Below are 27,889 nucleotides of genomic sequence, written 5' to 3'. Positions count from 1 at the left end.
ACTATAATCACAGACACTGTATCTAGTCTGGGCTCCAAATGGTAAGCCAGTCTGACAGTCCTTACTTAATTCTCTTTTGCATTAGGTGCTTCTAGTAACACTGGGCTTAGTTCCCAGTGGACACCTGGCTTCGCTTCAAGGCCTTTTTTGCTTCAAGGCTGGCTGCATTCTTGGTGCAATTAACAGTCTTGTAAACAGAAAAAAATTACTGGTTCTGTCAAGTTATTTGGCGAAGGTCAGCTGGCAGCTCTTTATGAAGAAATCTTAACAAATGTGCTTGCTCTTAAGGCTTTCCTCAGCCCATTTCTCCCACTCAGAAATGCTGGCAGCAGTGAGTGAACAATACCGTATGTCATTCTGACTGTCCTGAATCTGTGCAAACAGCTAGACTTCCAAAATGCATTGTCAGGAGACGTTCCTGAAGTGAATGGCGTTTGTGTCAACAAAGCACTTTGCGCTCTGGAGTCAGAATGTCAGGGCTGCTGAGGCTGCAATCTTCAAACCACTCACTTCATCATCACAGTAGTGAGTACACCATAGCAGTGGACTACTCTACAGCAAGTACTAAAAGTCTGCAGCTTGACTGAGTAGCTATTCCATCCCAAAAATAATTGAAAAGATCCGAACAAAACTTGCAGTCCAATCCTATGCATGTTTACTTGGAAGTAAGTCTCATTGGTCCCAATCCAGTTCTAGTCATAAGTTAACTAATGCAAGTAATTGTGTGAAAATGTGGAAGGATACTTTCTCAACTGAAAAATATTGTGATTTTGAGTTGACATACTCGTCAACAATTTCCAAGACCCCAAGACTTTATGTCTGCATTCTTTTAATTCTTTTCTTTAAGAGAACTTAACACTGCTCTTTGTAATTGGACACCACCTTTTCAATCCTTGCAAACTGGCTAAAGAGGCTCCTTTCAAGAGGCAGCAGCAGGTGAGCAATTGTCCTTCATCTCAGCATAGCATCCCCCTAGTGGCTCTTGCTGGTATCTCACTTGGGTCAAGGAATCTCCCTGCCCCCCTGCCCCATTTCTCTGCTATGTAAACTGCTTCTCGGTTGGTGCTGTCAAGGCATCTCATGAAGATGGGTTATCCCTGTCACATGCTCCTAGGCAGGACTATGCAAATTAGTTTAGAAAGGCAGTCCTATATAGCTCTGATGGGGATAACCCCGCCCCAGTTCTTCTAGTCCTGTTGCTCCTGGCAGGCTGTGTTCCTCGGCTCGTCCAGTTCAGGCCTGTATTGCTTCTGCTCCTTACTTTTTCCCCGTGGTTCCTATTGTTTCGTGTACTTTCTCTCTCCAGATATATATTAAAAAAAAAAAAAGCCCCGTCAGTACTTTTCAGCGCCTTTCACTCCAACCTTGGTTTGTTGGCACCCCCGGTTAGCCCCTCCCCCTCCTCCCCCCTCTCCTTTGTCAATTAGATTTTTATGGGAGATTCCTCCAGGGGCTCAGAAAGTAGGAGGAGGTTATTGCATGTGCTAGTGCCCGCTGGGCGTCCGTCTGAGCGTTTCCCGGGGCACACTAGAAAACTTGGCGATCCAGCACCCCAACCCAGCCCAATTGCCACAGTTCAGTGCACAATTGTCCTCCCTGCCCCGGCCCCGGCTGACTCTGTTCTGTCCGGGCAGGCAGTGGGAGTGTTCCTGCGTTCGATCGCCCCTTCGGGAGGCGAGTCCTCAGGAAGAACGGAGGCCGGAGAGAGCTTAAATCGCCCGAGGCGCTTTACACGTAGTGCGGCCCTCGCAGGCGACTTTAATCTAGTTGAGCCTACGTTCGGCGCATTAAACGAGGCCATCAGGGCGGGAAGGGTTAGACCGATCCCCAACCCCCCCCCACACACACACAAGCAGAGATCCGGGCCTTGTGCTCTCTACCTAAAATGGCCGCCTCCACTAGCGACGCTCTACAGCCACTAGATGGCGCTGCACCAGAAATGGCGGGAACGGCTTTGGCTGCTCCTTCTACATCCTCAGCTAGTATTACAGCGAGAGTGCCCCGATCGGAGGGGCGGGAGGGTTCCCCCCTATCAGAATCGGTAGCTAATCTGCCTATGCCTTCCCAAATGCCCACGGAATGGCAAAATTGGTTTAAATCGACAATGAAAGAGTCCCTGGGTCTGCTGAGGGAGTATAACAAGCGTAAACGCTCTAAGAGGCCCACAAAATCATCTTCCTCTTCTGATGAGGAATCCTCCTCCTCTTCCTCCTCCCCCTCCCCTAGGAGGTCCAAGCGCAGAAGGAAACATACAAAGAGGCATAAAAAGCATAAAAAGACTGCTAGGGTCATTACCTCAGTACACTCATCTGAGGGATCTGGGCAAGAATCTGGGGACCCCACGGCAAATGACATCCGCCCAGTAGGAAATAAAGCTCCACATATTCCACCCCCCCTTCTGGAGGAGGAGGCGGAAGACACCACAGCTGATATCAGGGGAGCTGATATGGCCTGCGAGGGTGACCAGGGACTAGAGAGAGATGAGGGAGACTGGTCAGGGGCAGAGGAGATCGAGCAAGCACAATCTTCCCAACGCCTTTTCTCCCCGGAAGATTTTAACCCCCTCATGACCAAAGTGTTAACTACCATTGGTCTACAGGCTAAGCCCACGCCTGAACCAGGCCAAAATTCCAAGGGCGATCTGGTCTTTCCCAAGCCACAGCCTCGAGAGCTTCCCTTACCCATGCCCACCTATTTTTCAGAAGTTATCAAATCAGAATGGGCGGCGCCGAGTGTCCCGAAAAAAGCTTCCAACTCTTCCACTAGATTCTACACGTTCCAACAAGAACCTACCACACTCCTCCAAACGCCGACCACCGATGCTCCTATTTCACAACTAAGCAGCGGATCCCTGGTACCGAGAGATGGGGAAGGGTTCCTCAAAGAACCATCCGATAAGAAGGCGGAGTTCTCGTTCCGACGGGTCCACGACAACGCCTCACTGGCTACACGATCAGCCGCAGTGGCCTCCATGACGGCCAGGGCCAGTCTTCTGTGGATCAACGACCTCATCGACGAGACTCCACCGGAATCTACTCGCCTAAGACAGCAGCTGTTGAAACTACAGCGAGCACAGGCACTCATCGCCGATACTTCCCTCAACACTATACGTTACTCGGCAAGATCCTCGGCGGCTTCAGTGGTCGGTAGAAGGCATCTCTGGCTGAAGGCGTGGCAAGCAGACACCGTATCCAAGAACAACCTATGTGCTCTGCCTTACGAGGGGTCTAAGCTCTTCGGCGATTCAGCCCTAGAGAACATACTAGTCGAATCGAAAGATAAAAAGAAAACCATGCCGTCGGCCCCCAGGAAGCCCGATAAACCAGCTTTCAGAAGAAGCTACCAACAGCCTTTTCGTGCCTTTCGCCCCGCCTTTGGGGCAGAGACAGAGACTTCCGCGGCTCCAGATCCTCCTGGCCCCACCAGCAATTCACCAGCAGGAACCCCAACTTCCGCAACCCCGGCAGCCAGGGGAAACCTCAGGCAAAGAATCAGTTCTGACACAGACTTCCTCAGCCTGGGGGGTCGCCTATCCTACTTCCTTCCAACATGGCTACGCGATATATCGGATGCATGGGCTCTGGAGGTCATTCGTTTCGGTTACAGGATCGAGCTGGGCTCCTCCCCTCTTCCACGATTTCTCCCTACTCCCCGCTCTCACTCCGCTTCAAAGCACGCGGAAATGTCCATGGCTATCCTACACCTGCGAGACATCGGAGCCATAGAGCTTGTTCCCAGGGGGCAGGAGGGGAGGGGAGTCTATTCCATCCTGTTTACGGTACCCAAAAAGGACGGGTCCCGCAGAGCGGTTCTAGACCTAAAATATTTGAACTCCTTCGTCAGAACACGCAAGTTTCGCATGGAGTCGCTCCGCTCCATTTTAGAATCTCTGCAGCAAGGAGACTTTCTGTCATCAATAGATTTACGGGAGGCCTATCTACACATTCCCATACATCCCGACAGCAGGCCGCTACTCCGCTTCAAATACGCAGGGCTGGACTATCAATTCAAGGCCCTCCCCTTCGGCCTCGCCTCTGCACCCAGGACGTTCACCAAGATCCTCGCCCCGGTCCTCGCTCTACTTCGTATTCAGGGGGTACACATAGTGGGGTACCTCGACGATCTACTCCTAAAATCGGAGTCCTGGGATTCAGCAGTAAGGGATCTGGAAAGGACCATGACAACACTGAATCAACACGGTTTTCTAATCAACATAGAAAAGAGTCACCTCTCCCTGACGCAGAGAATTCGCCACCTCGGGGTAATAATCGACACTCTATCGTGCAAGGTCTTCCTCCCGGAAGACAGAGCCCAGGTGCTTACATCAGAAACAAGGGACGTCCTGGCGAGGCTGAAGTCGCCTCTACTGTCCTTGGCTCGACTCCTGGGACTAATGGTGTCAACGCTGGAAGCGGTCCCGTGGGCAAGGCTACACCTTCGGGTCCTCCAATGGTACCTCCTGAAATTCCAAGCGTGCATAACCACGAGGCGCAACATCCTAGTCATTCCGCCTCCGCAGGTGAAAATGTCCCTGACCTGGTGGACCAGGTCTCGGAATCTCCAAACAGGCAAGTGCTTCCTCGAACTTCCGAAACTCATTATCACAACAGACGCAAGCAACAGAGGCTGGGGGGCACACTGCCTACAACACTCAGTCCAAGGACGATGGGAGAGCCTAGAAAGATCCCATTCTATAAACTGGCTCGAGCTGAGAGCTCTCCGTCTGGCCCTCTTACATTTCCAACCCCGGGTCGAGGGGAAAGATGTCTTAGTGAAAACGGACAACACCACAGCCAAGGCACACGTAAACAGACAGGGAGGAACTCGATCGCGTTCTCTGTTCCAGGAATCAGTCCTCCTCCTATCTTGGGCCGAGAAGCACCTCAATTCCATCACAGCTCACCATGTCAAGGGAGATCTGAACTCAGTAGCGGATTGGTTGAGCAGGGAGGACCTCCTCCCGGGGGAGTGGTCCCTCAACACGGAAGTGTTCGATCAGTTGGCATACAAGTGGGGGCGGCCACAAGCAGACTTGTTCGCCACTCCCCCAACGCAAAGACAGAGATATTCATCACCAGGTTCCACTGTCGTGCAGCATGGGGAACGGATGCCCTGTCTTGCAGATGGCCTCAGGGTCTCCTGTACGCCTTCCCCCCGATACCACTTCTGACCAGAGTACTCCGCAGGATACGGAATCTGAGAGCAGAGGTCGTCATGGTGGCCCCGTTCTGGCCCAGACGTCACTGGTTCACAGACCTCGTAGGCATGGCAATAGACCAGCCTTGGCACCTCCCCGCGAGACCAGACCTTCTTCTCCAGGGGCCAGTTCACCATCCCAATCCGGGCTGGTTTCAACTAGCCGCCTGGAGACTGAGCGGATCCGATTGCGAGCGCAGGGACTTCCCCCCAAAGTGACTGAAACCATCCTGGCTTCTAGGAAAAATTCCACTAATCGAATCTACCAGTATACATGGAGGATGTTTCTGCGTTGGCTCCACAGGAAAAAACTCCCTAGTGACGAGGCGACTCCACTACATCTCCTACAATTCCTCCAGGATGGGCTTGATAAAGGACTGAAGCCCAACACCCTCAAGAGGCAAGCTGCCGCATTATTGCCAATGTTGAAGGGGAAGGCTAACTCACAGTATCATTCTCTCCTAAAAAGGTTTCTCAGGGGGGCCACCCTATTGTCTCCCCCAGTGATACATCGTTTCCCCTCATGGGATCTGAATTTGGTGCTTCAAGCATTACAAGGCCCTCCTTTCGAACCGATCCGTACCATACCACTACGCCTCTTGTCTCAGAAGTTGGCCTTCTTGGTGGCACTCACCTCTGCTAGAAGAGTTTCCGAGCTGAGAGCGCTCTCAGTCCACAAGTCGTTCTGCGTCTTCTCTGAGGACTCGGTCAGGCTGATTCCGGACCCCTTTTTCCAACCAAAGGTGATATCTCATTTCCATGCATCACAAGACATCTTTCTTCCTTCATTCTGCCCACATCCGAAGCACCCCAGAGAGAAACTGTGGCACAAGCTGGATTTATGTAGATGCTTGAGATGCTACATTAAACGCACGGCCAGTTTTCGTAAGACCGAATCTATGTTTGTCTCTTACCTGCCCACCTCTATGGGAGAGGCGGTATCAGCAAGAACTATTGCTAAATGGATTAGAGCATGCATTACCTTAGCTTATGAGACACAAAAGGTCCCTCCTCCGGCCAATATTTGGGCACACTCCACCAGGTCGGCAGCCGCCTCGGCCGCCTTCTCCACTAACGCTTCAGTACAGGAGATTTGTAAGGCAGCGGTATGGAAGAGTCCATCCACCTTTATAAAACATTATAAATTGGACACATACGCCGCTGCCCAAGCGGCATTCGGTAGGAGAGCACTCCAGAGGGTTCTTCCCCAGGAATGAGCAGCGTTATCCCTCCCTGACTTGGGAAGTTTGCTTTGGTAAGTCCCATCTTCATGAGATGCCTTGACAGCACCAACCAAGAATGAAGCATTGGTTACTCACCGTGAAGGCTTCTTCTGGTTGCTGCTGTCAAGGCATCTCAGCCCACCCTTGTGGCTCGCTTTCCTCTCTAGGGGAAGAACTCTCCTGGGACCAGGTTATACGCTCCCACACACATCTGTTCCTTGCAGGGCGTAGGGACATGTATATGTGTTTCTTCTCTCTTGTATTATTCTCTGCATAACTTTCTCGTACTACTGGTTCACTCGGCCTAGAAGAACTGGGGCGGGGTTATCCCCGTCAGAGCTATATAGGACTGCCTTTCTAAACTAATTTGCATAGTCCTGCCTAGGAGCACGTGACAGGGATAACCCATCTTCATGAGATGCCTTGACAGCAGCAACCAGAAGAAGCCTTCACGGTGAGTAACCAATGCTTCATTTCTGACATTTTAAACAGTAGCATATAAATATTCTAAATAAATAAACTTCTGAAATGTATGCAAGTATCCTAGTCTAGATATCCTAAAATTAGAAGCTGCCTGCACAATAGTGTGTTGTATTTCCCCCTGCAACTAAAGTCTGCGGCAGGAACTAGCTTGGCTGGATGTGCAAAAATGATCAAATCATATTTTATGACATCTAATTTTTCAAAGAACCAGTCTTCAAACTGTGTTTGTTATTGCTGAGAACTCAGTTTCTTCTTCCTAAAAGCTTGAAAAGGTAGTTCATCAGAAAACAAATATTTAGAGGAAATTTACTCTTATTATTTGAGAGTGTTAATGTTAGCATGCCTTTCCCTCAGGATTAGTGGTCCTCAGTAACTAATTTGTTGTTTTTTTAAAAGTTGGGAAGGGGCTACTAACAAGGACACAGTTTGTTGGCATCAAAGTAGCGGGCTCCTGGGGATTTGTTGTTAATCAAAGTAACCAAATAAATATTGTAGAATATGTACAGAAATGGTAAGGTGGGTGGTACTACAAGAGATAGATCTACAAGAGATAGTTTAAGAGAAAAGATGTGAGAAATTTGGCAACAAAGATGTCAGATTAGCAAGTGGAAAGATTCATGGGGGGATAGGGTCTATCAACAGCAAATAACGATGATAACTAACTGGAACCTCATGTACAGAGTATACCAGAAAGTGGTAAGAGAAACAAGAGAAAAATCATCTTCATCTCCATGCTTGTATTCATCCTGCTTGTATCCTTCCAGGAAGCTTCTGGTTGGTGACTGTTGGAAATGGAATGCTGGAGACTGAAGGAGATGAATGTATCCAGCAAGGCACTTCTCAAATACTCACTTCTAGGCAGGGGTTGGGCATTGAAAGTGGCTCCCTTGAGCACATTTTATTTATTTTTCATTTTCATTTTATTTATATACTGCCTGACTCCAAAGGCTCTAGGCAGTTCACAAAAATAAACACAATAGAAACAGAGTAAAACCAGCTATTAAAACAACAATTAAAAACATCAAAACATTTAAAAATTACAGCAATTAAAAATTTTAAATAGCAATTAAAGTTTTAAAACATTCAGAGGTTACTAAAAGCCTGGCTAAAAAAGTGTGTCTTAAGGGTTCATTTTAGCTAGACTGGTACAGATGTTAGTTAAACCACGAGTGTCTATAGGGAGCAGCGCGCATTCCACAGCCCAGGAGCAACTACAGAGAAGACCCGCTCCCGAGTCACGCCAGATCCGGAGACGCTCTTCTCTCGATGGCCTTAACGTGCAATGGGAGATCGTGCAGAAGATCGTGCATTTTCCCTCCTGGTGATCTGATGATGTTCTTAGGTGTGTGAGTAAAAATATTAGCCATCAAAAATTATCTAGGCAAAGCTCCCCGCCTTTTCCCCGGAACTCTTAGTTCCTCCTCTTTCCCACTCCCACTACTTTTGCAGCTACACTCAGAAACCTGGGAGACACCTACGGTTATCAAGCGGCTGGGCGGGAGGGCGGATCACGTGGCCCAGGTGGTGGCTGGTCCTTCCTTCCTGGCAGCCCAAGCCAAACTTCCTTTTGTGGAAAGAAAGGATCGCTCTAACTTGACAGTTCCGACGCTCGAGCACCGCCATCCGAGCGAACGAGGATGTCCCCAATCAGAGAGGCGGATGCCGAGGAGGGGTGGGGCGTCTCCAAGGCTTCGGTTGCGTGGCAAACTGGAGAACGCGAGGCGGGGCTTGGGTTGGTTGAGCCGCGAGCAGCAGGAGGGAGGAAGCGGCGATGGCGAGAGGGAAGCACCGTCCTTCCTGCTCCCGCCGCTGGCCTTGCTAGCCCGAGAGGCCGGTCGGGGATGGCGGGCCGGCCGCGGCTGCGGCCGCTTTCCTTCTTGCTCCTGCTCTTCTTGGCGGTGCCCTTCGCCGCTTCGGAACAGGAGCCTGGCCAGGACCGGGAGCCGCCGCCGCAACAGGAGCAGCAGAAGCCGCCGCCGCCACAGCAGCCGGCAGTGCAGGGGCCGGAGCTGGCCAGGGCCGAGGTGAGGCCAGGGCCGGAGCTTGGAGAGAGGGGGTGGTGGGCTCCAGGGAGGGCTGGGGCTGCTGCCCCCCTGCGGGCAGTGACAGCTTGGGCCCCGAAGCCAAACTGCCCTTCTCTGCCTTGGACGCGCTTCCCCGCCTCCGAAAGACGCGGCACGCCTGAGCATGATGTTCCTCTTCCGCGCGCCCACAAGCGCCCACTCCCTCTCCCTCCCTAGTTGCACTGAGCTGACCTGAATAGATCTTGTATGCCCTGGAGATGCGGAAAGTGGCCAGTCCAGCCCGCCTGAACAGCCAAGGACACGCAGCACCTGCTCACCTCTTTGGGAGAAGCTGGGCTTGATCTGGGGGTGGGGCGCTGTCCAGGCATGAGTGCGCTTGGTGCGGGCTGGAGACAGCCTTTGCTTTCAGTACGCTTTCATGGAGCCTATGTAGATACTTCCAGAGAATGATCTGTGTTAAATGTTAACAAGCACATGCCCCTGCTCACACATGTTCAGTGCTGTAGAGCGAATGCACATGCAGATTTGAGTACATGTACAGTTATACATGATGATCTACATATAAAAGTGTGCTTTCTGCCTGTGTTCTCGTTCTCTCTCCCTCTTTCTGTGTGTGTGTGCTGAGGATGGTATTTATGAATCTGATGAAGTGGACTCTAGGTTACAAAAGCCTTTCTCCCAAACACCCATAGTGGAAAGGTTAAAAATTTGTTTAAAATCCTATCCACTTGCCCATTTCTTGTGGGTTGGTTAGAAGGTGACACCCATCATGCCCAGACAACCCATTTTGATGTCCCTAGGAGCTACCCATGGGGAACAATGGGGTGTTTTGAGCTTCCCCACTGTTCCCTATGGCTGAAACACTCAATGTTTGAGATGTTTCGTTGAAACAGCTGGCTCAGCCACTGTTTTGACTAAATGTTTCAGCTATTTTGTGTTTCGTTTTTAGCTCAAAACATAACGCAAAGTCAGTTTCTTAGACATACCTAATTATCTGCTAACGACCAAAAAGTAGATTTTTATAGCTGCCTGAACAGTAAAGCACAAAGTAGCAACATAAGTGTGCTGATACAGGATTATTTATTTAATTTATATATCATCTGACCCCAGTGGCTCCAGGAGCCTTTGCTGCAAACTTCAGTTTCAAGAGAAAAACTGGATCCTGTATCTGTCTTAAAAAGAAGTCTTGCAGCTATAAGCATGTGGGTCAGACAACAATTATTAAGCAGTGAAAGGAAGGTGTTCTGCATATTAGAGGGGTGGTAAAGTAAAGTTGTGCTATCAAGTCGGAGTTGACTCCTGACTCTTGATCCATGTGGCTTTCTTTGGTAGTATACAGGAGCGGTTTACCATTGCCATCTCCCGCGCAATATGAGGTGATGCCTTTCAGCATCTTCCTATATTGTTGCTGCCCGATATAGGTGTTTCCCATAGTCTGGGAAACATACCACCGGGGATTTGAACCAGCAACCTCTTGCTTGCTAGGCAAGTTATTTCCCCGTTGCTCCAGTAGTTGCATAAAAAACAGTCTTATGGCACCTTAAAGGCTAATTAATTTGTTTCAGCATAAACTTGTCTGGATTAGAGTTTTTGTCTAATGAAGTGGGCTCTAGTTTCATAAAAGCTTATACTGAAATAAATTAGTCTTGAAGGTGCTACAAGCCTTTTTGCTGTCTTTGCATATACTAAAGAGTTTTCTTGATTGCGTAATCTTTATATCTCTTCTACACAGAAGACCAAGCCTCAGATGGGAGGGAGTAATGCTAAGTGAACATGTTTTAAAGGACAAATGGCTACAAAACCAAGAGTACCTGCAAAATATTTAGGCTTCTGGTTACATCACTGTAAATAGGACACAGCATAACTTCCAAAAAAAGTGTGTGGAGAGGGGGAGCATTACTTAGGGGCATTATTTAGGGACAGTCTCACTAATGTGTGTGAAAATCTGTATTTCCCCCTCACTCAATAATAAAACTTTGTATTGAGGACACTCTTTTACCACTCTTTAACTGCCTTAATTGTGACCAGAAAAGGAGGGTTAATTAAGCACTTGGTTATGAACTATAGCTGGCATTGTGCTGCCCTAGAACTGAAATGGAAGAGAGTTTGCTTGAAAGTCTTGCAGATATACGGAACTGTGGCTGCCTGTTCGTCTGAGAATCAGTTGCAATGTGAAAACATTGCCATGGACTGTCCCCTTTATTTCACTGTTATTTCAGTGCTTTGCAAAGAGTGGGGTTATCCCCTCTCCCTGCCCTCTAGAAGTGCTCCTGTGCCTCTTAACAGTTCTGTGGCAAATAGAAATTCAGCAGGTAAAACTTTTTCCAGCATGCAGATATGGTAATAGGGAAAGCTTCACTGAATTTCTGCTTGTCATAAAACTGTTAAAAGCACAGGAGCCCTGCCAGGGGAAAATCTGAAAAACTGGTTACCTTGTTTGCTAGAAGATGTGCCTACAACTCAGGAGACTTGTCCTGTCTTATTTCCCCTCTCCTCCCCACCCACTGATTGCTTTCCCATCTTTTACAAAACCTTGCAATGCACCTGTTTCAGCTTGGCAAGAGGAGGATGTAATGGATTGTGCTGCTTGCTACTGAAGGTTTTCTCTCATTTAAAAGGGCTTGGCTTCTCTTTCTTCCGCATTGCTCCCAATTAAGAAGTTGCTTCCCAGATCTTTGGTTATGAGGCAAATAAAGGTAAAGTGTGCTGTTGAGTTGGTGTGAACTCCTGGCGACCACAGAGACCTGTGGTCGTCTTTGATAGAATACAGGAGGGATTTACCATTGCCTTCTCCCACGCAGTCTGAGATGATGCCTTTCAGTATCTTCCTATATCACTGCCTGATAGTCTGGGAAACATACCAGTGGGGATTCGAACTGGCAACTTCTGGCTTGCTAATCAAGTCATTTCCCCGCTGTGCCATTAGGTGGCTATGAGCCAAATAAAGTAAAGTATGCCATCGAGTCGGCAAATACCCAGGATTTATTTTAGTTGGAATCTGTCTCTTTCAAGCAATTGCTGCTGCTCTTTGCTCTGGATGTGGATCTACAAGGGTTTTTTGATTGGCTTGGAAAACTGTGGTAGTCACCAAACAGCTGGTTTGACAACTAACTGGGAAACAAAGTCCTAGTCACCAAGATTCCCTGTGCTCTTCTCACTTCTGTGGCTCTGCGGGGGCCTTGAAAGACTAAGGTGGTGGAGTCTTTGTTAATTAGGCCAGTTTCTCTGTTGAGTGGAGCATCTGCTGTGTGCTGACCATCGTCTTGCATGAAGGAAGGATGCTGCCCAAATGGTATATGTGAACTTGCCATAAATTTGGCATGGCCCAGCTATTGCTTGTAATCACACTTCTGCCGTCCAGTCCTATTTATATTGATTTAGAAGTAAATCTTGCTGAGTTGAAAAGGACTTCTCATAGGTATGCATGCCTAGGATTGCAGCCTTAAGATACAACTAAATTGCATGTCTCCTAGCAAGCTTTTCAAAATGTAGGCTGCAGTTCTCTCTTAATGGAGGTTTCATTGAGACAATACATGTGAGTTGCCCAGCATCTTGCTCTCCGGGCAGAAGAGGATGCCTTTGGTCAGCAGCTGTAGTGAATTTGTCAAGGAAACTTGCACTTGCTATGTTTGTAATGTTGGTTTTCAGGTTGTCTGTCTTGTTGGGAGTATTAATGAAGCATCCGTTGGCTGTGCTGAATATAACCACTCCTAAGTTAGTATTCATTTAAGGTAGTATATAATGAACTTTACCCTTTCTAGGACAGCTCCTTAGGGACATTTCACACTTGTGCAGTTGTGCTTATAGAGCCACCTTATGTGGCACAGCGGGGAAATGCTTGACTAACGAGCAGAAGGTTGCCGGTTTGAATCTCCACTGGTACTATATCGGGCAGCAGCGATATAGGAAGATGCTGAAAGGCATCATCTCATACTGTGCAGGAGGAGGCAATGGTAAACCCCTCCTGTATTCTACCAAAAGAAAACCACAAGGATCTGTGGGTGCCAGGAGTCAAAATCAACTTGATGGCATGCTTTACCTTTGCCTTGTGCTTATAGAAGTACTGTGTATGTGTTCTACAGGAAACACCATACGAACAATAGGTTTGATTTTTAATGGCCTCATAGTACAGGTACGTATTTAAAGGTGCATATCAGTTCATCCTTCATACTGCAGGAAACACCAGTGTAACTATAGCAAACATGATTGCCACCTAAGGTGTGGAGCAGCCCTTACAAACATAAAAGGTGGAGATCAGGTTGTAGAACTCAAATACATAGGTATGTGGAGCACAGCTTGGCACTTAGGAAGGAGACCAAAGTTCTTAAATGGTGGTGTTTCCAAGTTATGTAACCAAGATGTCAAACCAACCTGGATGTCTGAGGCCACAGTGACTCCACAGCACATTCTGAGGGGTGATAAGCTTTAGCAATCTTGTTGCAAAGTGAAACTATGTGGCAGCACTTCAGTTTCTGTTAATGTCAAACATTCCTCTCTTCAATTGTCAATCTTTCTGTTGACAACTAGCTTTTGTAGCTCCTCATCAATACTCTCTTCATGAACATGCATGGTGGAGTCTGGTGCAGGAGTTGGCCTCTTAAGAAAATATCAGCTCAATGGGAAGTGGATGGGTAGTCTAATAGCCAGTATCTGTAAACGTCTTTTTAAAAATGTAGCTATGTTAATTGTATTGAGATTAAAGCTGCTATCTTGTTCAGCTGTAATATATTAAAAATCTTGTCCCACTTCCCATATTGTGCATTAACAATTCAACAGCTATTCATGGTAAGACAGAATGTCAGTAATTGTATTCACACATTCCTTCAATCAAAGATTTCATTAATGCTTCTTGAGGATAAAAGGGGTAGGCTGAAGATTAACCCCCTTTTCCCCCTATGAGTTGAGAAAGTATGCTTAAGAGTTCTCAGTGATGTTAAATTGCTTTGCAGTGAATATGCTTATTGGCATAAGACTTGAAAATTGATTATCAAATAGCTGAAAGGATCTTGTGATGCTCATCCTCTACCTTCAAGCTGTGCCCTTCAAACTGTTTAAGAATTGGGCTTGACAAATCTCAGATGCCAGGGAGAAATTTAACCATGGTGCCTCGACTAGGATATTCAGAGGTAGAGTTACTAAATAAATTCCTTATTTGTCCCAGGCAGCCCTGTTCTAAGTATGTTACTTGTAAAGGGGCATAAAGAGAAGCTAATTTGCTCCCTTCACAATGTGCATCATTAAAGCTGATAGTTTTCTCAGGTGTCAATTTCTCAGGCTTCTAAATTTTGGGGCTAGCTCCTATATCTAAAGAATATTTGTCAAGGCTTGTTTCTAAAATAGCCAACATGACACAACTCATCTGTGTGGAAAATATGGGCCCTTAATCTGAGCCAACTTGGAGATGTTGCTATAAGCATTGTCTTTATCTGCAAAACCAGCTTTTCATGCTGCTCCTCATCTTTACCTTCACTGATGGTTGAATAATTAGTGACAAAGTGCTGATGGGTTGAAACATGTTCTGTATAGTAGCTGAATGCAAAAAGAAAAAACACCCTCCCCAAAGCTTTAAAATGAGAACCCTTAGATTTTTTATAACAGTTAAAATGATTAATGAACATATTGAAGAAAGAATTTTAGTTGTCTTGTGTTACCTAGAGATGTATATATCAGGCAGTATAGAAATATGATAATTAGATAATGTGCCTGTCATATCAGTTTAATAATTGTGGCATCTGACAAAGATGTTTGACTAGAGAATGACCAATCCAGGGGTGCCAAGATGTAAAGGCTACTTTTAGTCCTCTTACGTTCTATGCATGACATCAGTGTACAGAGTACAAATGTGAAATTCACACATGTTTAGTGCATGTACAGTAGTAAACTTCCTATCTGTACCCTGTCTTTTAGGGGGCCTGTACCCAGGTTCACTTTGAAAGTGAACATACACACAGTCTCTTTCTCTCTCACACAGACACACGTGTACAAGTGTCTAGACGTCTTTACACATGTACAACAATGTCTGAATAGGGCTTCTGTAAGATGAGTAGGGCTTTGGAGGTAAGAAAAATCTGCCAGGTAACTGTAACATAACTCTTCCTTTCTGTGAGAATCGGTGGCAACTATTCAGGGTAAAATTCAATAAAAGTGTAATTTGCAAATAAGCCCTGAAAAAATAAGCAAATTACAGGTGGATGAAAGTCTAAAGTGCACAATATTTTACAATTCAGTATTTGCTGGGTTGCCTTCAGAGATAAATTGGGTGATTAAAACATTAAATATTAACAAGAATATTAGGATATGGAGAAAACATGCTGAGTATCAAACAGACCTAAGTATTGAGGTCTGTTTAAATTAGTGTGTTTGTAACAGAGTTCAAAAAGTAGTCCATGTACCCCTAAATCTGATAAATCAGTAGCTGAATAGACAACAAAATGGTTTTGTAACCCAGTACATCTTCCACTGGGCCACGCTTTTTAAAAACTTGTCTGTTGTTGGCTGGTAAATTGGGACTCAGATATGTTGGTTTGCTTCTCCACTCCCCTTTTGTTGTGATTTGGAAATTAGTCTCTTTTCAACCATCAACCATCTAAAGGTCGCTATTTAAAACTGTTGAAGGATCTAGTTGTTTCTTTAAGCTAACTCACTTATTGTTGCCACAATAGTGTTGAAGTAGTAAAGACAGTAGTGGGAATACTTTGACATCATTTGAGGGACCAGTGTTGCAATCAGGTATACTGGCCTTGAATCAGGGAGACCTGGTCACACCTCCATTTAGGCCTGAAGATAATTGAGTGGCTTTGGGCCAGTCTTGCTCACAAGGTCATTGCAGAACATTTCATGTTGCTGTGCTGAACTATTTGAAGATGGGTACTTGGAACTAAAGTGTGAACATAAACCACTTTGAAAACTTTCACTGAAAATTGGTATATAACTATTCATTGTAGTAGAAGAAGATTGAGACACAAATGTGACTAATACTTACACTAGGATGCAGTAAACAGGGATGTAAAATGTTAAGCAGTTTCCAGCAAAAATATTGTGTGTTCTTAAGTATGCAAAAGCTATTTTTCACCATTGCCTTGTAAGTTGCAAGCTTTTAAAAATAACCACAGTGCTGGCTTCCTTTGAAATCTCTTATCTGGTAAAAGCCCATCTATCTTAACTATCTGAATTGATACATAGTTAAAACATCAGTCCCCTGTGGCATCTTAAAGTTAATGTGTTTGTGGTGGTAGTGATGGTAGCCTTCAGGTTGCCACAGGAGGGAGTTTTTTGTCACAGCAGCACCACACCACACAGCCAGCGTGGTGGTGTGGTTAGAGTGCTGGACTAGGACCGGGGAGACCTGAGTTCAAATCCCCATTCAGCCATAAAACTAGCTGGGTGACTCTGGGCCAGTCACTTCTCTCTCAACCTAACCTACTTCACAGGGTTGTTGTGAAAGAGAAACTCAAGTATGTAGTTCACTGCTCTGGGCTCCTTGGAGGAAGAGCAGGATATAAATGTAAAAATAAATAAAACATGGCTGCTCTCCTGGTACATACATATTTCTGGTTCTGCAAAGCAGCACTCCACTGATGTAATTGGCATATGTAACCTGAAGCATTTCCTTTTCTCATTGAGTTTCTTCTTCTTGCAGTCTCAAGTGGCCTTACCCAAAGGAAAAGGAAAACAATTGGCTTTAAAAATGTAGCTCTTGTAAGGAAGCTTCAGGATGTTTTGTCTGTCAAGGGAATTAAAGGGCAAAAATTACTCTTTGAACACACATACTTTGAGAAGCCTTGCTTCCATGTCCAGATATAATAAACCAAAAACTTTCTAATCCTAACTGTTCAAATATACTACATAAGCCCAAATCTAATGTATCACCTGGCAAAATACTAGAATAGCTGAAGATTTATATGACAGTAGCAAAGTTGATTTAAGCCCTTCTTGGTCAGTTTGTGACTCAGAAAATCAGTATAATATTTGCAAAAATGTTCCATTATTAAGCTAGCTGGATGTAATGTTCAGTCATAGCTTGCAGACTGTACAAGGACATGAAAAGATATTGAGGAAATGTTTGTGGGAATGTGTGAAGTTATTGGGTATAATTCTAAACAGAGCTGAGACACTTTTTTTCCTTTTCAGCAAGGCCCTACTCCAGTGGCTCCAGTCCATTCTGTTAGTGAAGACTCTAAGGATAAGACTAACCTGGGATTTATCCATGCGTTTGTGGCTGCCATATCTGTCATCATTGTCTCTGAACTGGGCGATAAGACTTTCTTTATTGCAGCCATCATGGCAATGCGTTACAACCGCTTAACTGTGCTGGCTGGTGCTATGCTTGCCTTGGGGCTGATGACATGTTTATCAGGTTAGTGCCATAGCTTTTCTGTCTTGAAATTCATGAGCAAAGGCTGCAGAGACATACATGATGGGAAGATGAGGTTATACAAAGAGCTTGCTTTGGAGGTTTCTTTGCCGTGAGAGTTCCTGCTACTGAGAAAAGTCACTGAGGGACTTGTGTATCAGTAGAAGGAACTGCGGCCATGAAAATATCAAGTAGATGTTTTTCTACTTGTGTGGTTCTCTTGTGTTTGTGTGTGGACTGGAATCCAAAGCAGCAATAACTACTAATATGTCACTCTTTTCCTAATGTAATCAGTACAGCTGAAACTTGATTCGTGCCTTAGTGAAATATATGTATTACTAGCTGAACCCACACAGAGCATCTGTGCGGTAGTACACTGAGCCTCTGGCATCCCCCCCCCTCCTTCCACAACTCGCTCTGACCCCCACCGCCCTCTCGCCGACGCGCTCTGACCCCCCCACAACTCGTCCCTCATCCTTGGTCTCATCTTCGGCCCACCAGCTGGTCTGGCAGCAGCCGCTCTCCCTTGGGCCGCCGTCCGACCTGGCAACAGCCGCCTCCTCAACCCAGGCCTGCTGTGCCTCCTCCCACCTTCTCCATCCTGAGGCCGGCGGGGCTTCTCCCCCCGCTCCCTGCCAGGCCGCTTCTCCCCCTCTCCCTGCCACGCACCTCCTCCTTAGCCTGCCACCCAGCTCCCTTCCTTCCTGCTTGCCAGCCAGCCCGTTGTCTGTCCCAGTGCTGAGCAGCAGCTTCGCCCCTGCCTTTTCATTGGTTGTGGCTGCAGCGGAGGTGGGGCTTGCCAAACATCCCCGCATTCCTACACAGTTCTCTCCTCAGTCGGCCGTAAGAGAATTAAATATATAGAATTATGGCTGCTAGTTTCAGTAGTAATGCCTGAGCAGTGTTTGAAGTAATCTGATGTGCAAAATAGGACTACTTTGATCCAAAGGGATTCTTTTGATCTGGTGCTCATCCAGTAAGCAACAAATATGCTTCAAGATTTGTACTGAGAGTGTTTGGCCATGCAACTTCTCTGGGGACCTGGAGAATGGTCCTGGATATAGGAATGACTGGCTCATAGTAACAGCTGTACAACAGCAACTGTCTCTCTTCTATGTTCTTGTACCTAGAGTAACAGCACTGTTACTCTGACAGTGTGAGAACACAGAAAAGAGGCTATTACTGTAGTATAGCTGTTAGCCAGCTTCATTCATGCAAAATATCCTGGGTGAAAATGAGCAGTTAAACTAAAATGAATTAGAAGGTACTGGGTGTGTAATAAGCCCAGACTTTTTAACATATCTGAAAATGTATAGTAGAACTAGTCTTTCTTCTCTGAATTGGTTGGCAAGGAGCAAAAAATTACATGTGGGTAAATATAAACTTACTTACATTCTGTATGGCGTAATGGAAGTGGCACAGTTGTACTAATGTCCAACTTGCTAGTTTTGAAAAACAGAAATAATCTTGGTCTGTGTGCTGAGAAAATAGAATCAAATATCAAACCAAAATGAATATGGGCAATCCAGCATTATATATTACACATCAATACTATTTTTGTTTAAAGCTTTGAGCATAACCTAATATTTGAATCTACTCTCTTGGGCAACCACAGTTTGTATGCCAGGTTCAGTGTTCCCTCTAAGGCATGCAAACGTGTCTGCGCTCACAAGTTTTTTAGTGTCAGCTCAGTTAATTTTAGATCCCGCTCAGTTTGAATCAGGAAGGCCCCATTCTGAATGCACATGTGCACAGTATCATGTGCCTTGATACTCCCGCCCAGAACAAATCTCATTCCACACACAGATGAAAGAAATTAGAGAGAACACTGGCCAGGTTGGTTAGTAAAATAGGGAACATTATCTTAAATGGAAAATATTAGTCAGTGCAGTGGCTGAGAGAGTGAGCTGTGGTGAAATTGGGGAGATCTCGGCTCAACTCTCACCTCTGCCACAGACGATAAGGGCCTCAAGCAAGCCATGCTCTGTCATGCTCGACCCCAGCTCATCCGCAGTATAGGAAATACTTACCTGACAGGTTGTTGCAAAGATTATTACAGGATAATGTATAAGTCTTTTGAATATTCTAAAGAGCAATATAAATGCTAGGGCTGTTGGTCTGAAGTGACTTGTTCCTGGATCAGTGGATTTTGTTTGGTAAATGTTTCTTGCACCTATACCATGCTAGAGTATTTAGTGCACAGAGTATTTCGTGCCAGAGCACCGCACTGTCTTCATGCTTGTCTCTTCTTGCAGTATTTTGTGTGTTTTCTGTAAAGCCAGGGAGGAACTATAATTCAGAGGTAGAACTCATGCTTTACATGCATAAATAGTTAGGGTAAGAAATTTTTAAAATAGAATTCCAGGTTCAATCCCTGTTAAAGCATCTCTGGTAACAGAGCTGTGAAATACCTCTTCCTGAGACATTGGGGAACCATTGATAGTTTACTTAAGTAGCTCATTGGTCTGATCTCATATGTAAATGACTTGCAAATTAGATTGTGAGCATGAGGAAAAACTCTGGGTATTTTCTTGCTAGGTAGTAGGACATCTAAAAATGTAACTTGTAACATCAAATCCAGTCGACAGGTGGCAAGCTAGACTACAGTCAGGTGTATTCTATAAGGGTTTGACAGCAGTCTTCAAAATCCACTTGTGCTAGTGTTTGGCATCTTCTAGAGATCCTTAAACTAATGGAGAATCTAATGCTCTGTTAACCAGACCACAAACTTAAGTCTGTTAGGCAGAGAGAATAAGCAATATCTACCTAATGGATAACTTTAAGTATTTGCTTTTGTACTCTTTTAGTTTTATTTGGATATGCGACCACAGTAATCCCCAGAGTGTACACATACTATGTGTCGACAGCACTCTTTGCAATCTTTGGCATCCGGATGCTTCGTGAAGGCTTGAAGATGAGTCCAGATGAGGGTCAGGAAGAGCTGGAAGAAGTTCAAGCAGAGCTCAAGAAGAAAGATGAAGAAGTAAGATGTAGAGCAATTGAATGTGTTGATGGAATTGGAAAAAGAGAGCACCTGGGTGCTTAGCCATACCTCTTTCTGATTAGAACTGAACCAGCAGATACACAATCAGTATTAAGAAGATGGCTTTCACTTGTCTGTGTAGCAAAATGTGTCTCCCTGCTGTATGTTTAAACAGCTGGCTAAATCTGAGCTGTCCTTACCAGAGCAGGGAGAAGGGGAGTTTTCAGACCTAGGGTTTAAAAACAAACCTATCTTTCCATTCAGATTAAGCAAAGGAGCTTTACAGTGATAGCTGAAGTTGTTCTAATGACCTTTGGGCAATCGATACTGTTCTTTGGTTGAGAGACCTTAGGACCTATCAATAGTTGTGTTAAGGGTTTTTTTTAGTTTGTCTTTCTCAGAGTGTTCTTGACTTGATTTAAAATTCAGATATTGAAGAGCCACGAAGTTGACCAACATCTGGGCTTAGTGGTGGATCTACTGTATTTTATTCTGTTTAGATAATTTCTGCCTGTTATAGGATATTTAAGGTGCAGAACTTCAAACAGTAACTTTTCAAAATCACTCCTTCATTAATCTGAAATCTTTAGTGCAGATCAGAATTGGCACTCTGCCTCCCATTTTCAGGTCAGATTATTCATACCTTATGCTTTAACTACATTCTGTTGCTTTGGGATAGCAAAAGGAAAAATATTTTTCCTGTAAGGTTCAGGATATATTAACCTCCAACTACTAATACAGATTGGAGTTGCTGTTCGGCCCTTCAGAACATTCTTCCCATTTTGGAAGAATAGAGAAGCTGAGCTTGACTGAATTGTGTTGTTTGATAAATGCTGATGCTTGGAATATATAATTTGGCTGTTTTCTGGTAATAGATGTCTGTATGCAATCTTAAATAATGCCACCTCCCAAGAGTATTAATCGTTTTCTGTCATCTGTATTTTGTTTCTAGCTTCAGAGAACAAAACTGCTAAATGGGCCTGGAGATGTGGAAACAGGAACAGGCCCCACTATACCTCAGAAAAAATGGTTGCATTTTATTTCTCCCATTTTTGTGCAAGCTTTTACTTTAACATTTTTAGCAGAATGGGGTGACCGCTCTCAGTTAACCACAATAGTTCTGGCAGCACGAGAGGTAAGTGAAATGCATAATATACATGAGAGAACAAAACTTTGATGATCTAATTAGAGAGAGACGAATTTCATGACCTTGCTGGGGGTATGAATCTTAAATAGCATGATAGTTCTCATTTGTACTGCTATTACTTCTAGTCCATTCTTGAAGGCACAATTGCAGTATATACTCAGTGGTATGCAATGTCCCACAGCTTCACAAAAGAGCTTTCCTTTTTCAGCTTTGTGTTGAGGAATATTGGAAACGGCTGTCGTTAGACAGCAGGTTAAGCTGATCTGTTTAATAACACCACATTCCATGTTTTCTTTACACAATTCTGTAAAGGTTGCTGTTGTATAGAGGGTTTGGGGGTTTGGCTTGCCTGTAGAACCCTTTGTAATTTCAGGTATTTGTGCCAATAATGCTTGACAGCAGAGTTGGAAGACATTGTGTTCTGGCAGAATAAGTTGCTGGGGGAACAGCCTGAGGGAAGGAAGGAGAGGTCTGAGTTGGGTAGAGCCATTTGGAAAGAATATATTTAAAACAAAAACACCTCACTCTGCTTGAGATACTTATTTTCAAAAAAGCAGTAACTACTCTTACTAGATGCAATGCAGTTAGCACAGCAAAAAGTGGCTGAATCTGATGGTAGCTGAAGTTAAGGGTGGTTCCCCTCCTACCTTGTGGGCAGGGGAGAAATGGGTGTCTCAATAACTAATGTCAGTTCTTCAGTCGAGGGTGCTGTTCCTAAGTCAATGTATTCAAGGCACAGCAAGGTGTCTCTTGAATCATTCAAGCAGTGCACTGCTACACTCACTCTGAGTAAATTCACTCAGGAGTTTCAGTTCACGATATGAATCCTGGAATCTGTTTGCCATGCTGCAGAGAAGCAGCACCATGTTGAAGATATTCTCTGTGCTGCTACTGTTCTTCATGAAGAAACCAGAGAAGAAGAGAGGCTTAGCCCTGGTCCCCATTGAACCCCCTCTCCAACCTGCATTTTGGACTGGCAAAACTGTGTATCCCTTCCGAGACCCAGACAAGGAGCATGTGTCATAAAAGCATTCACTCAACACACATAAAGGCTGTGTGCCCATGATCATGGGTTTTCTCTTTTCAGCTGCTAAGACCACTCCAGTTAACCCCATTCTCTTCCTCGTCACCCTCTAACAAGGTAGTGTGCATGTGCTCTCTCTCTCTGGTGATCCTGGCAACAGGAATATCTTTTATCATCACCTCCTAGTTCCTGAAGCTCTAACTGATCTACATTATTTGCATTAGAAAATAATTCAGTGCAAAAGTGCTTTCCAGGCCAAAGAACTGGGAATTTAGATCAGTACAGAATGCACAGTGCTTTCTGTAACAGAGAAGGGTGCTTCTTGCAATATTTTTCAGTGTAAGATGCAGGGAAAACAGCTTTCACTTCTTAGGACTGCCCATGATATGATCATTAGAGTTTTCAGACATTTAAAATAAACACAGAGTGTCAAAGGCTGGAAGCTGTTGATGGGGGTTGCCTAAACCCCCTAGGCCTTGGGGGTTTAGACAGTTTTAGCTCTAATTAAATGCAGAGGTAGACTGTTGTATAAGCAGCTTGCATATGTCCAGAGGCCTTAGGTTGCGTGTAGTAAAATCTGTTGGCTACAAGCACCTGTGAAGAGGTCCCATCTAGCTATTTCAGTGTTGCTGTTCACTTGCTATTCATTCATTCTGCAGTAGCACTTATAATAAATAATATTAATAATAAACTTGTTAGCTGCCCCATAACAAATTGTTCTCTGGCCGGCTCACAACCAAAGATTAAAACATACAATAAAAACATGTAACACATTAAATCATAACATACAAAGGTGAAAAGAAAATACAAAATGCAATACAAAGCAGCTTAAAAATCCATTTTGAAATTAGTTAAAAATCAAATCAAGTCTGAAAACCCGAACTTGAAAAGGCTGGGCAAACAAATTTTTTTACCTGGTGTCTAAAAGAACAAAGTGATGAAGTGAGGCAAACCTCACTGGGGAGGCTATTCATAAACAGGGTGCAACCACTGAAAAGGCCCTCTACTTGGCAGCCGCCTACCTCGCCTCATTTGGCAGAGGCACCCAGAAGAGGGACTCCAAAGAAGATCTTAAGGTATGGGTAGGGACATATGGGGCAAAGCGCTCTCTCAGATAATCCGGTCCCAAGCCATTTAGGGCTTTAAAGGTTAAAACCAGCACTTTGAATTTGTCCCAGAAACGGACCAGGAGCCAGTGCAGCTGATGAAGCTCACTTAAATTCATCTAATAGCAAGGAAGTCATAGTAATTTTAGAAGCCAGGGCAGGAATTGTGGGGCTCTGCAGACATCTAAACATATGATGGCTGGTTCATAGGCTGCTGTATGAGTTGATTCCTGGGCATGGTTTGAAAGCACATGATGAAACTAATCAGGTCTGGATCTGGTCAGTGCCTGAATAAGAGACTGCCTGAGCTACCCATGTATCCAGCCTTGAGTGGATGGAGCCATAGTTCAATGGTAGAGCATCTGCTTTGCTTGCAGAATGTCCCAGGTTCACTCCCTGGCATCTCCAGGTAGAGCTGGGAAAGACTCTTGCTTGCAACTTTGGAGAGGTGCTACCATTCAGTGTAGAAAATACTGTGCTAGATGGGCCAATGGTCTGACTTGGTGTAAGGCAGCTTCCTATATTCCTGTGATCTTTGTAAGTAATTTACCTAGTTCCTATTTTGTTAATCTGCTTCTTGCAGCAGTGGTAGGTGTGAAACACTTCTTGTTTCCAGTACCTCCCTGCTATCACATTCTTCTTTTCCAAAATGATCTTGCTTTTTACCTGCTTCCTAGAATCAGCCGTCCAGTAAGATCACCTTGCATCCCCAGCCTCTGATGTGGTGGACAGTATTCATATGTTCATAAAACAATTAATTCCATCTCTGCCTCCAAGAAACTGCTGTTTATCTGTATCTTTCAGATTACCCTGAAAATTGATCATCTTGTGTTTATTTAGGATCCCTATGGTGTGGCAGTGGGTGGAACAGTTGGACATAGCCTGTGCACCGGCTTAGCAGTGATTGGAGGAAGAATGATAGCACAAAAAATTTCTGTACGAACTGGTAAGTGAGCTCTTTGCAAAAGCAGCTTGCATACTTATATTTGCACCAGACACCCATAGTATATAGTGAACATGCCACTGTCATTTAGTTCTCATTTAGAATGTTGTAGCTTGGTGACTGCAATTTGATAGTCACTTGAAGTCTTATCTCTGCAGAAAGTTCTGTGAGATAAGTTGCTTCTTGCATAGTAGCAGCAACTTTAGGAGTCAAACTAAAAATTGCATGAAAATGGAAGTACATGATTATTATCTTGTCAATGTTAATATATGTATTGGGACAGCCTTGAAGGCAAGGCTGAAAAATAAAATTAGTTTGAAGACCAATTTCTGCTCATGAGTGGTGCCCATAGTTCTTCAGCAAAGTGTGATACTAGTACCACCTTCTATAAGAACATCAAATCCCAGATTCCTCTCTGTCATGTTGACTGCCCACCACAAGTGTTTCCTAGAGTATATCCAGGCAGGGGCAAAAGATAGCATTGAAAGAAGCTCCACTATTGAACATTCATTTTCTGATGTCACATTGGCTTGCCTCAGTCACATGACTTAATGTGGGCTGTTGCAGGAATGGATCTACTTATTTTGGCTCTAAAAATGATTCAAAGTGTATGTAGTTGGAGTCCTATGGGCTGCATTGAAGTATTCTGGGTTAGGGCAACATAGCCAAGAATAACTTGACATTACGCTGCAAAAGAGAGAACTTGTAATCTGCTAAACAATGCTTGGATAAGGCAAAGGGGAATGGAAGCTGCTGACCATATATGGAGGTCCACAAATTGCCCTTGACAGTCATTGCAAAATTAGTGGTCTTCAAGACCCTGCTGAAGAATAGTGATTCCCTGCAACGTGCATGTGTGTGTGTGGCCGTGCGCACACGCAAAAGGCTTTCTGAAGCCCTTTGCAGCCGAGAGGGGGGAAGGGGCAGCAGGGAGGTATCCTGCCGCCCCAATTGCTAACGAAAAAAGGCGCGTGGGAGGGGGGAAAGCGGCGGGAGGGGTAAATACACCCTCCCCCACCCTTAAAGGAACCCCTACCCCAGTGCCGGACCACAGCTCTGCGGTTCTGTGCACATCTCTACTCAAGAAGTATTATCTGATGAGCTCTTGAACCTCTTGAGCAGTGGTTCCCAACCTGAGGGATTCCAGATGTTGCTGAACTACAACTCCCATCAGCCCCAGCTACAATTAATTGTGGCTGGGGATGATGGGAGTTGTAGGTCAGCAACATCTGGAGGCCCCCAGGTTGGAAACCACTGCCCTTGAGGCAAGAGCCTCTGAAGCTCAGCACAAGATCAGTTACAATCCCTCTTCTCTCTCCTTGGTTCCAAGATCGGAGAGAGTATCTGAAGAGTACATGAGCCTCTTTGCCCCTATTCCCAACACCTCTTGGCTCTAAGCAGCACTCAGCATGTTCCCACTACCCACCCTCCAGCCTGTCTGTGCCTCTTCTAGCCCGGGTTTGAGGGCTAGATTAGAGCTGGGGAGGTGCAGTAGGCAGCAGCTGCAGCATCTCCTCCTGGAGATGGAGAGAGAGGATGACTATTTGATCTGCCGTGCAGCTTTGCATTTTGGAGGGCCATGCAGATAAGCATAGGAAGCTCTGCTGCCACCTCTGTGATTGCCATTGTGGCTACCTTCTCTCTTTCATTGGAGCAAGAAGCAAACCATCTCCCTTTGCAACACGTCTCTGCTCTAGGAGCTACTCTGTGCATGAGCTGCTGTCCATCATGCATTGAGTGCACATACAACAATTCTGATTGGCTTGAAGCTGAAAGCGATGGGGATGCACTGTTGGAGAGCAGTGGCAGCTCTTACACTGAACACTTTTTGTCATGGAGGTGTGAGTGAGGGAAGGAGGGAGGATTGAATACTGACAGGCAGAGACTTTTGTTTGACCACCAGAGGGGAAGGGGGCTCTTGCTTCATGTATGAGCAGATTTGTTGACTCTGATAAATATAGCCCTGACATGCAGTGTGAAACTGGATCTTGAAATAACTTGGAATCTAACAACCCTCCCTTTCCTCTCTTGCAGTGACAATCATAGGAGGCATTGTTTTCTTAGCATTTGCATTCTCTGCAATATTTATAAGCCCAGATGCTGGTTTTTAACAAGATATTTTCCCACGTTCTTGAAAGAGCAAGAATCAGGAGCAACAAACCTACCCTTGTCTTTGTTTATAATGTACAGCTACTTTAGTCGCAAGTGCTCAAGATGGGATGTTGAAACTTCTATAGTAACACTTTTGGTTTCATGGACACAACTTGTGCTGGAGACTTGCATATTCTATATATTTGTGATGTGAATAATGTACATTTTCCTGTTGTAGCTGGCTCAGCTACAAAGAGATCCATCACCTGAAACTTCACAGGACTTCTTCATCTACACATCGCCACTAGCCATCGCTTAAAGATCCCCTTTCTGGATGGATAAATTGCTGCTGCCCATGGCCAGCAGATATGCCTTACAAACTGTCCAGTACAAAGTATGAGGGAGAATCTTTGGCCTCTGACCTTGCAGCCCAAGCTCATCGCTCCACAAGACAAATGAGAACCCAGGAAATAGCTCCTGCTCTTGCCTCATCAAGAATTTGTAAATACTTTGTTGCTGATATTGAAGGAGGGAAAATCAGGATATTTTGCTATGGAGTGTGCTGGCTCAGAACGTAATGTTTTCAAATACAATCCATCTAGATATTTACCAGAACAAATCCTTTTTTATATTATGCTGAACCAGTTGCTGCATTTCCAGATTAAAGTACTTAAAGTATTCATAGTTTTTCTTTCTAGCAGCTAAACATGTAATTTGGAGAAATGTGAATAAACTAGAGGTGTTTCCCATTTCAGAAATGCAATTACTTTTTACTGTTGGCTTAATTCAGAGAAAAGCATCTTTGTATTATAAGTAAATTACTTCAGTTTATTTTAATATAGTCTATGCAAGCATTTTAACCACCTCCAGTTTCTCTTTAAGGTAAATATTTCTGTGGTTTAAAGTGGATATAGTAGCAACTTAAATGTTGCACTGTCAATACTATAATGTATTTTGCATTTGATTGTTTAGAGTTGGAGTAGTCTGACACTGTGTTCTTGACTCTTGACTTCAAACTCTGCTGTGGGACATTACACTGCTGTGTGGCAAATATCTTAACATACTGACTAATCTATAGTGTTAAGCACTAGTTTTAGTCTAGAGTTAAGTATGGAAAGTACATCAGTGTTAGGAAACAAAGCATCTTTCCTAAAGTAGTTTGACAGCAGCCCTTAAATTTCGTAGAGGTTTAAGCACACCATGTTATAGCTGCCAGACAGACCAGATGTATAGCCAAAGAGCAAGAATTGCTGTACATAATAGTCCATCAGGGTGGAAAAAGATTACTTGAAAATAAACTCCTTTTGTAAAGGTGA

At 44.8% G+C, this 27,889-nt stretch overlaps 1 protein-coding gene across 3 annotated transcripts; it reads left to right on the top strand.

Annotated features, from left to right (window-relative positions):
• The first annotated feature begins 21 nt into the window (after window positions 1-21).
• On the top strand, window positions 22-27,889 carry TMEM165 (transmembrane protein 165). Of its 3 annotated transcripts, none has more exons than XM_053255454.1 (6): window positions 22-41; window positions 17,057-17,282; window positions 20,087-20,262; window positions 21,215-21,397; window positions 24,380-24,485; window positions 26,517-27,889. In XM_053255454.1, exons 1-6 carry the CDS (start codon window positions 39-41, stop codon window positions 26,591-26,593), a joined length of 771 nt encoding a protein of 256 aa, XP_053111429.1. In that variant the 5' UTR covers window positions 22-38; the 3' UTR covers window positions 26,594-27,889. The 3 variants fall into 3 exon arrangements, with proteins under 3 accessions (XP_053111429.1, XP_053111427.1, XP_053111428.1); XM_053255452.1 differs by lacking the exon at window positions 22-41 and adding an exon at window positions 8,598-8,926; XM_053255453.1 differs by lacking the exon at window positions 22-41 and adding an exon at window positions 14,011-14,052.

The sequence above is a fragment of the Hemicordylus capensis genome, chromosome 5 (genome assembly GCF_027244095.1).
Source record: "Hemicordylus capensis ecotype Gifberg chromosome 5, rHemCap1.1.pri, whole genome shotgun sequence".
Taxonomy (NCBI): domain Eukaryota; kingdom Metazoa; phylum Chordata; class Lepidosauria; order Squamata; family Cordylidae; genus Hemicordylus; species Hemicordylus capensis.
Note: the sequence above shows the minus strand (reverse complement) of the source record. Positions and strands in the feature narration are given on the sequence as shown.

What these genes read in the sequence shown, in the direction of transcription:
- TMEM165 (XM_053255452.1), top strand. Translation starts at nt 8,744, where the DNA reads ATGGCGGGCCGGCCGCGGCTGCGGCCGCTTTCCTTCTTGCTCCTGCTC. An exon ending in CGGAGCTGGCCAGGGCCGAG is followed by an intron (nt 8,927 to 17,056) that starts GTGAGGCCAGGG and finishes TTTCCTTTTCAG; the next exon opens with CAAGGCCCTACTCCAGTGGC. An exon ending in TCAAGAAGAAAGATGAAGAA is followed by an intron (nt 20,263 to 21,214) that starts GTAAGATGTAGA and finishes TTTTGTTTCTAG; the next exon opens with CTTCAGAGAACAAAACTGCT.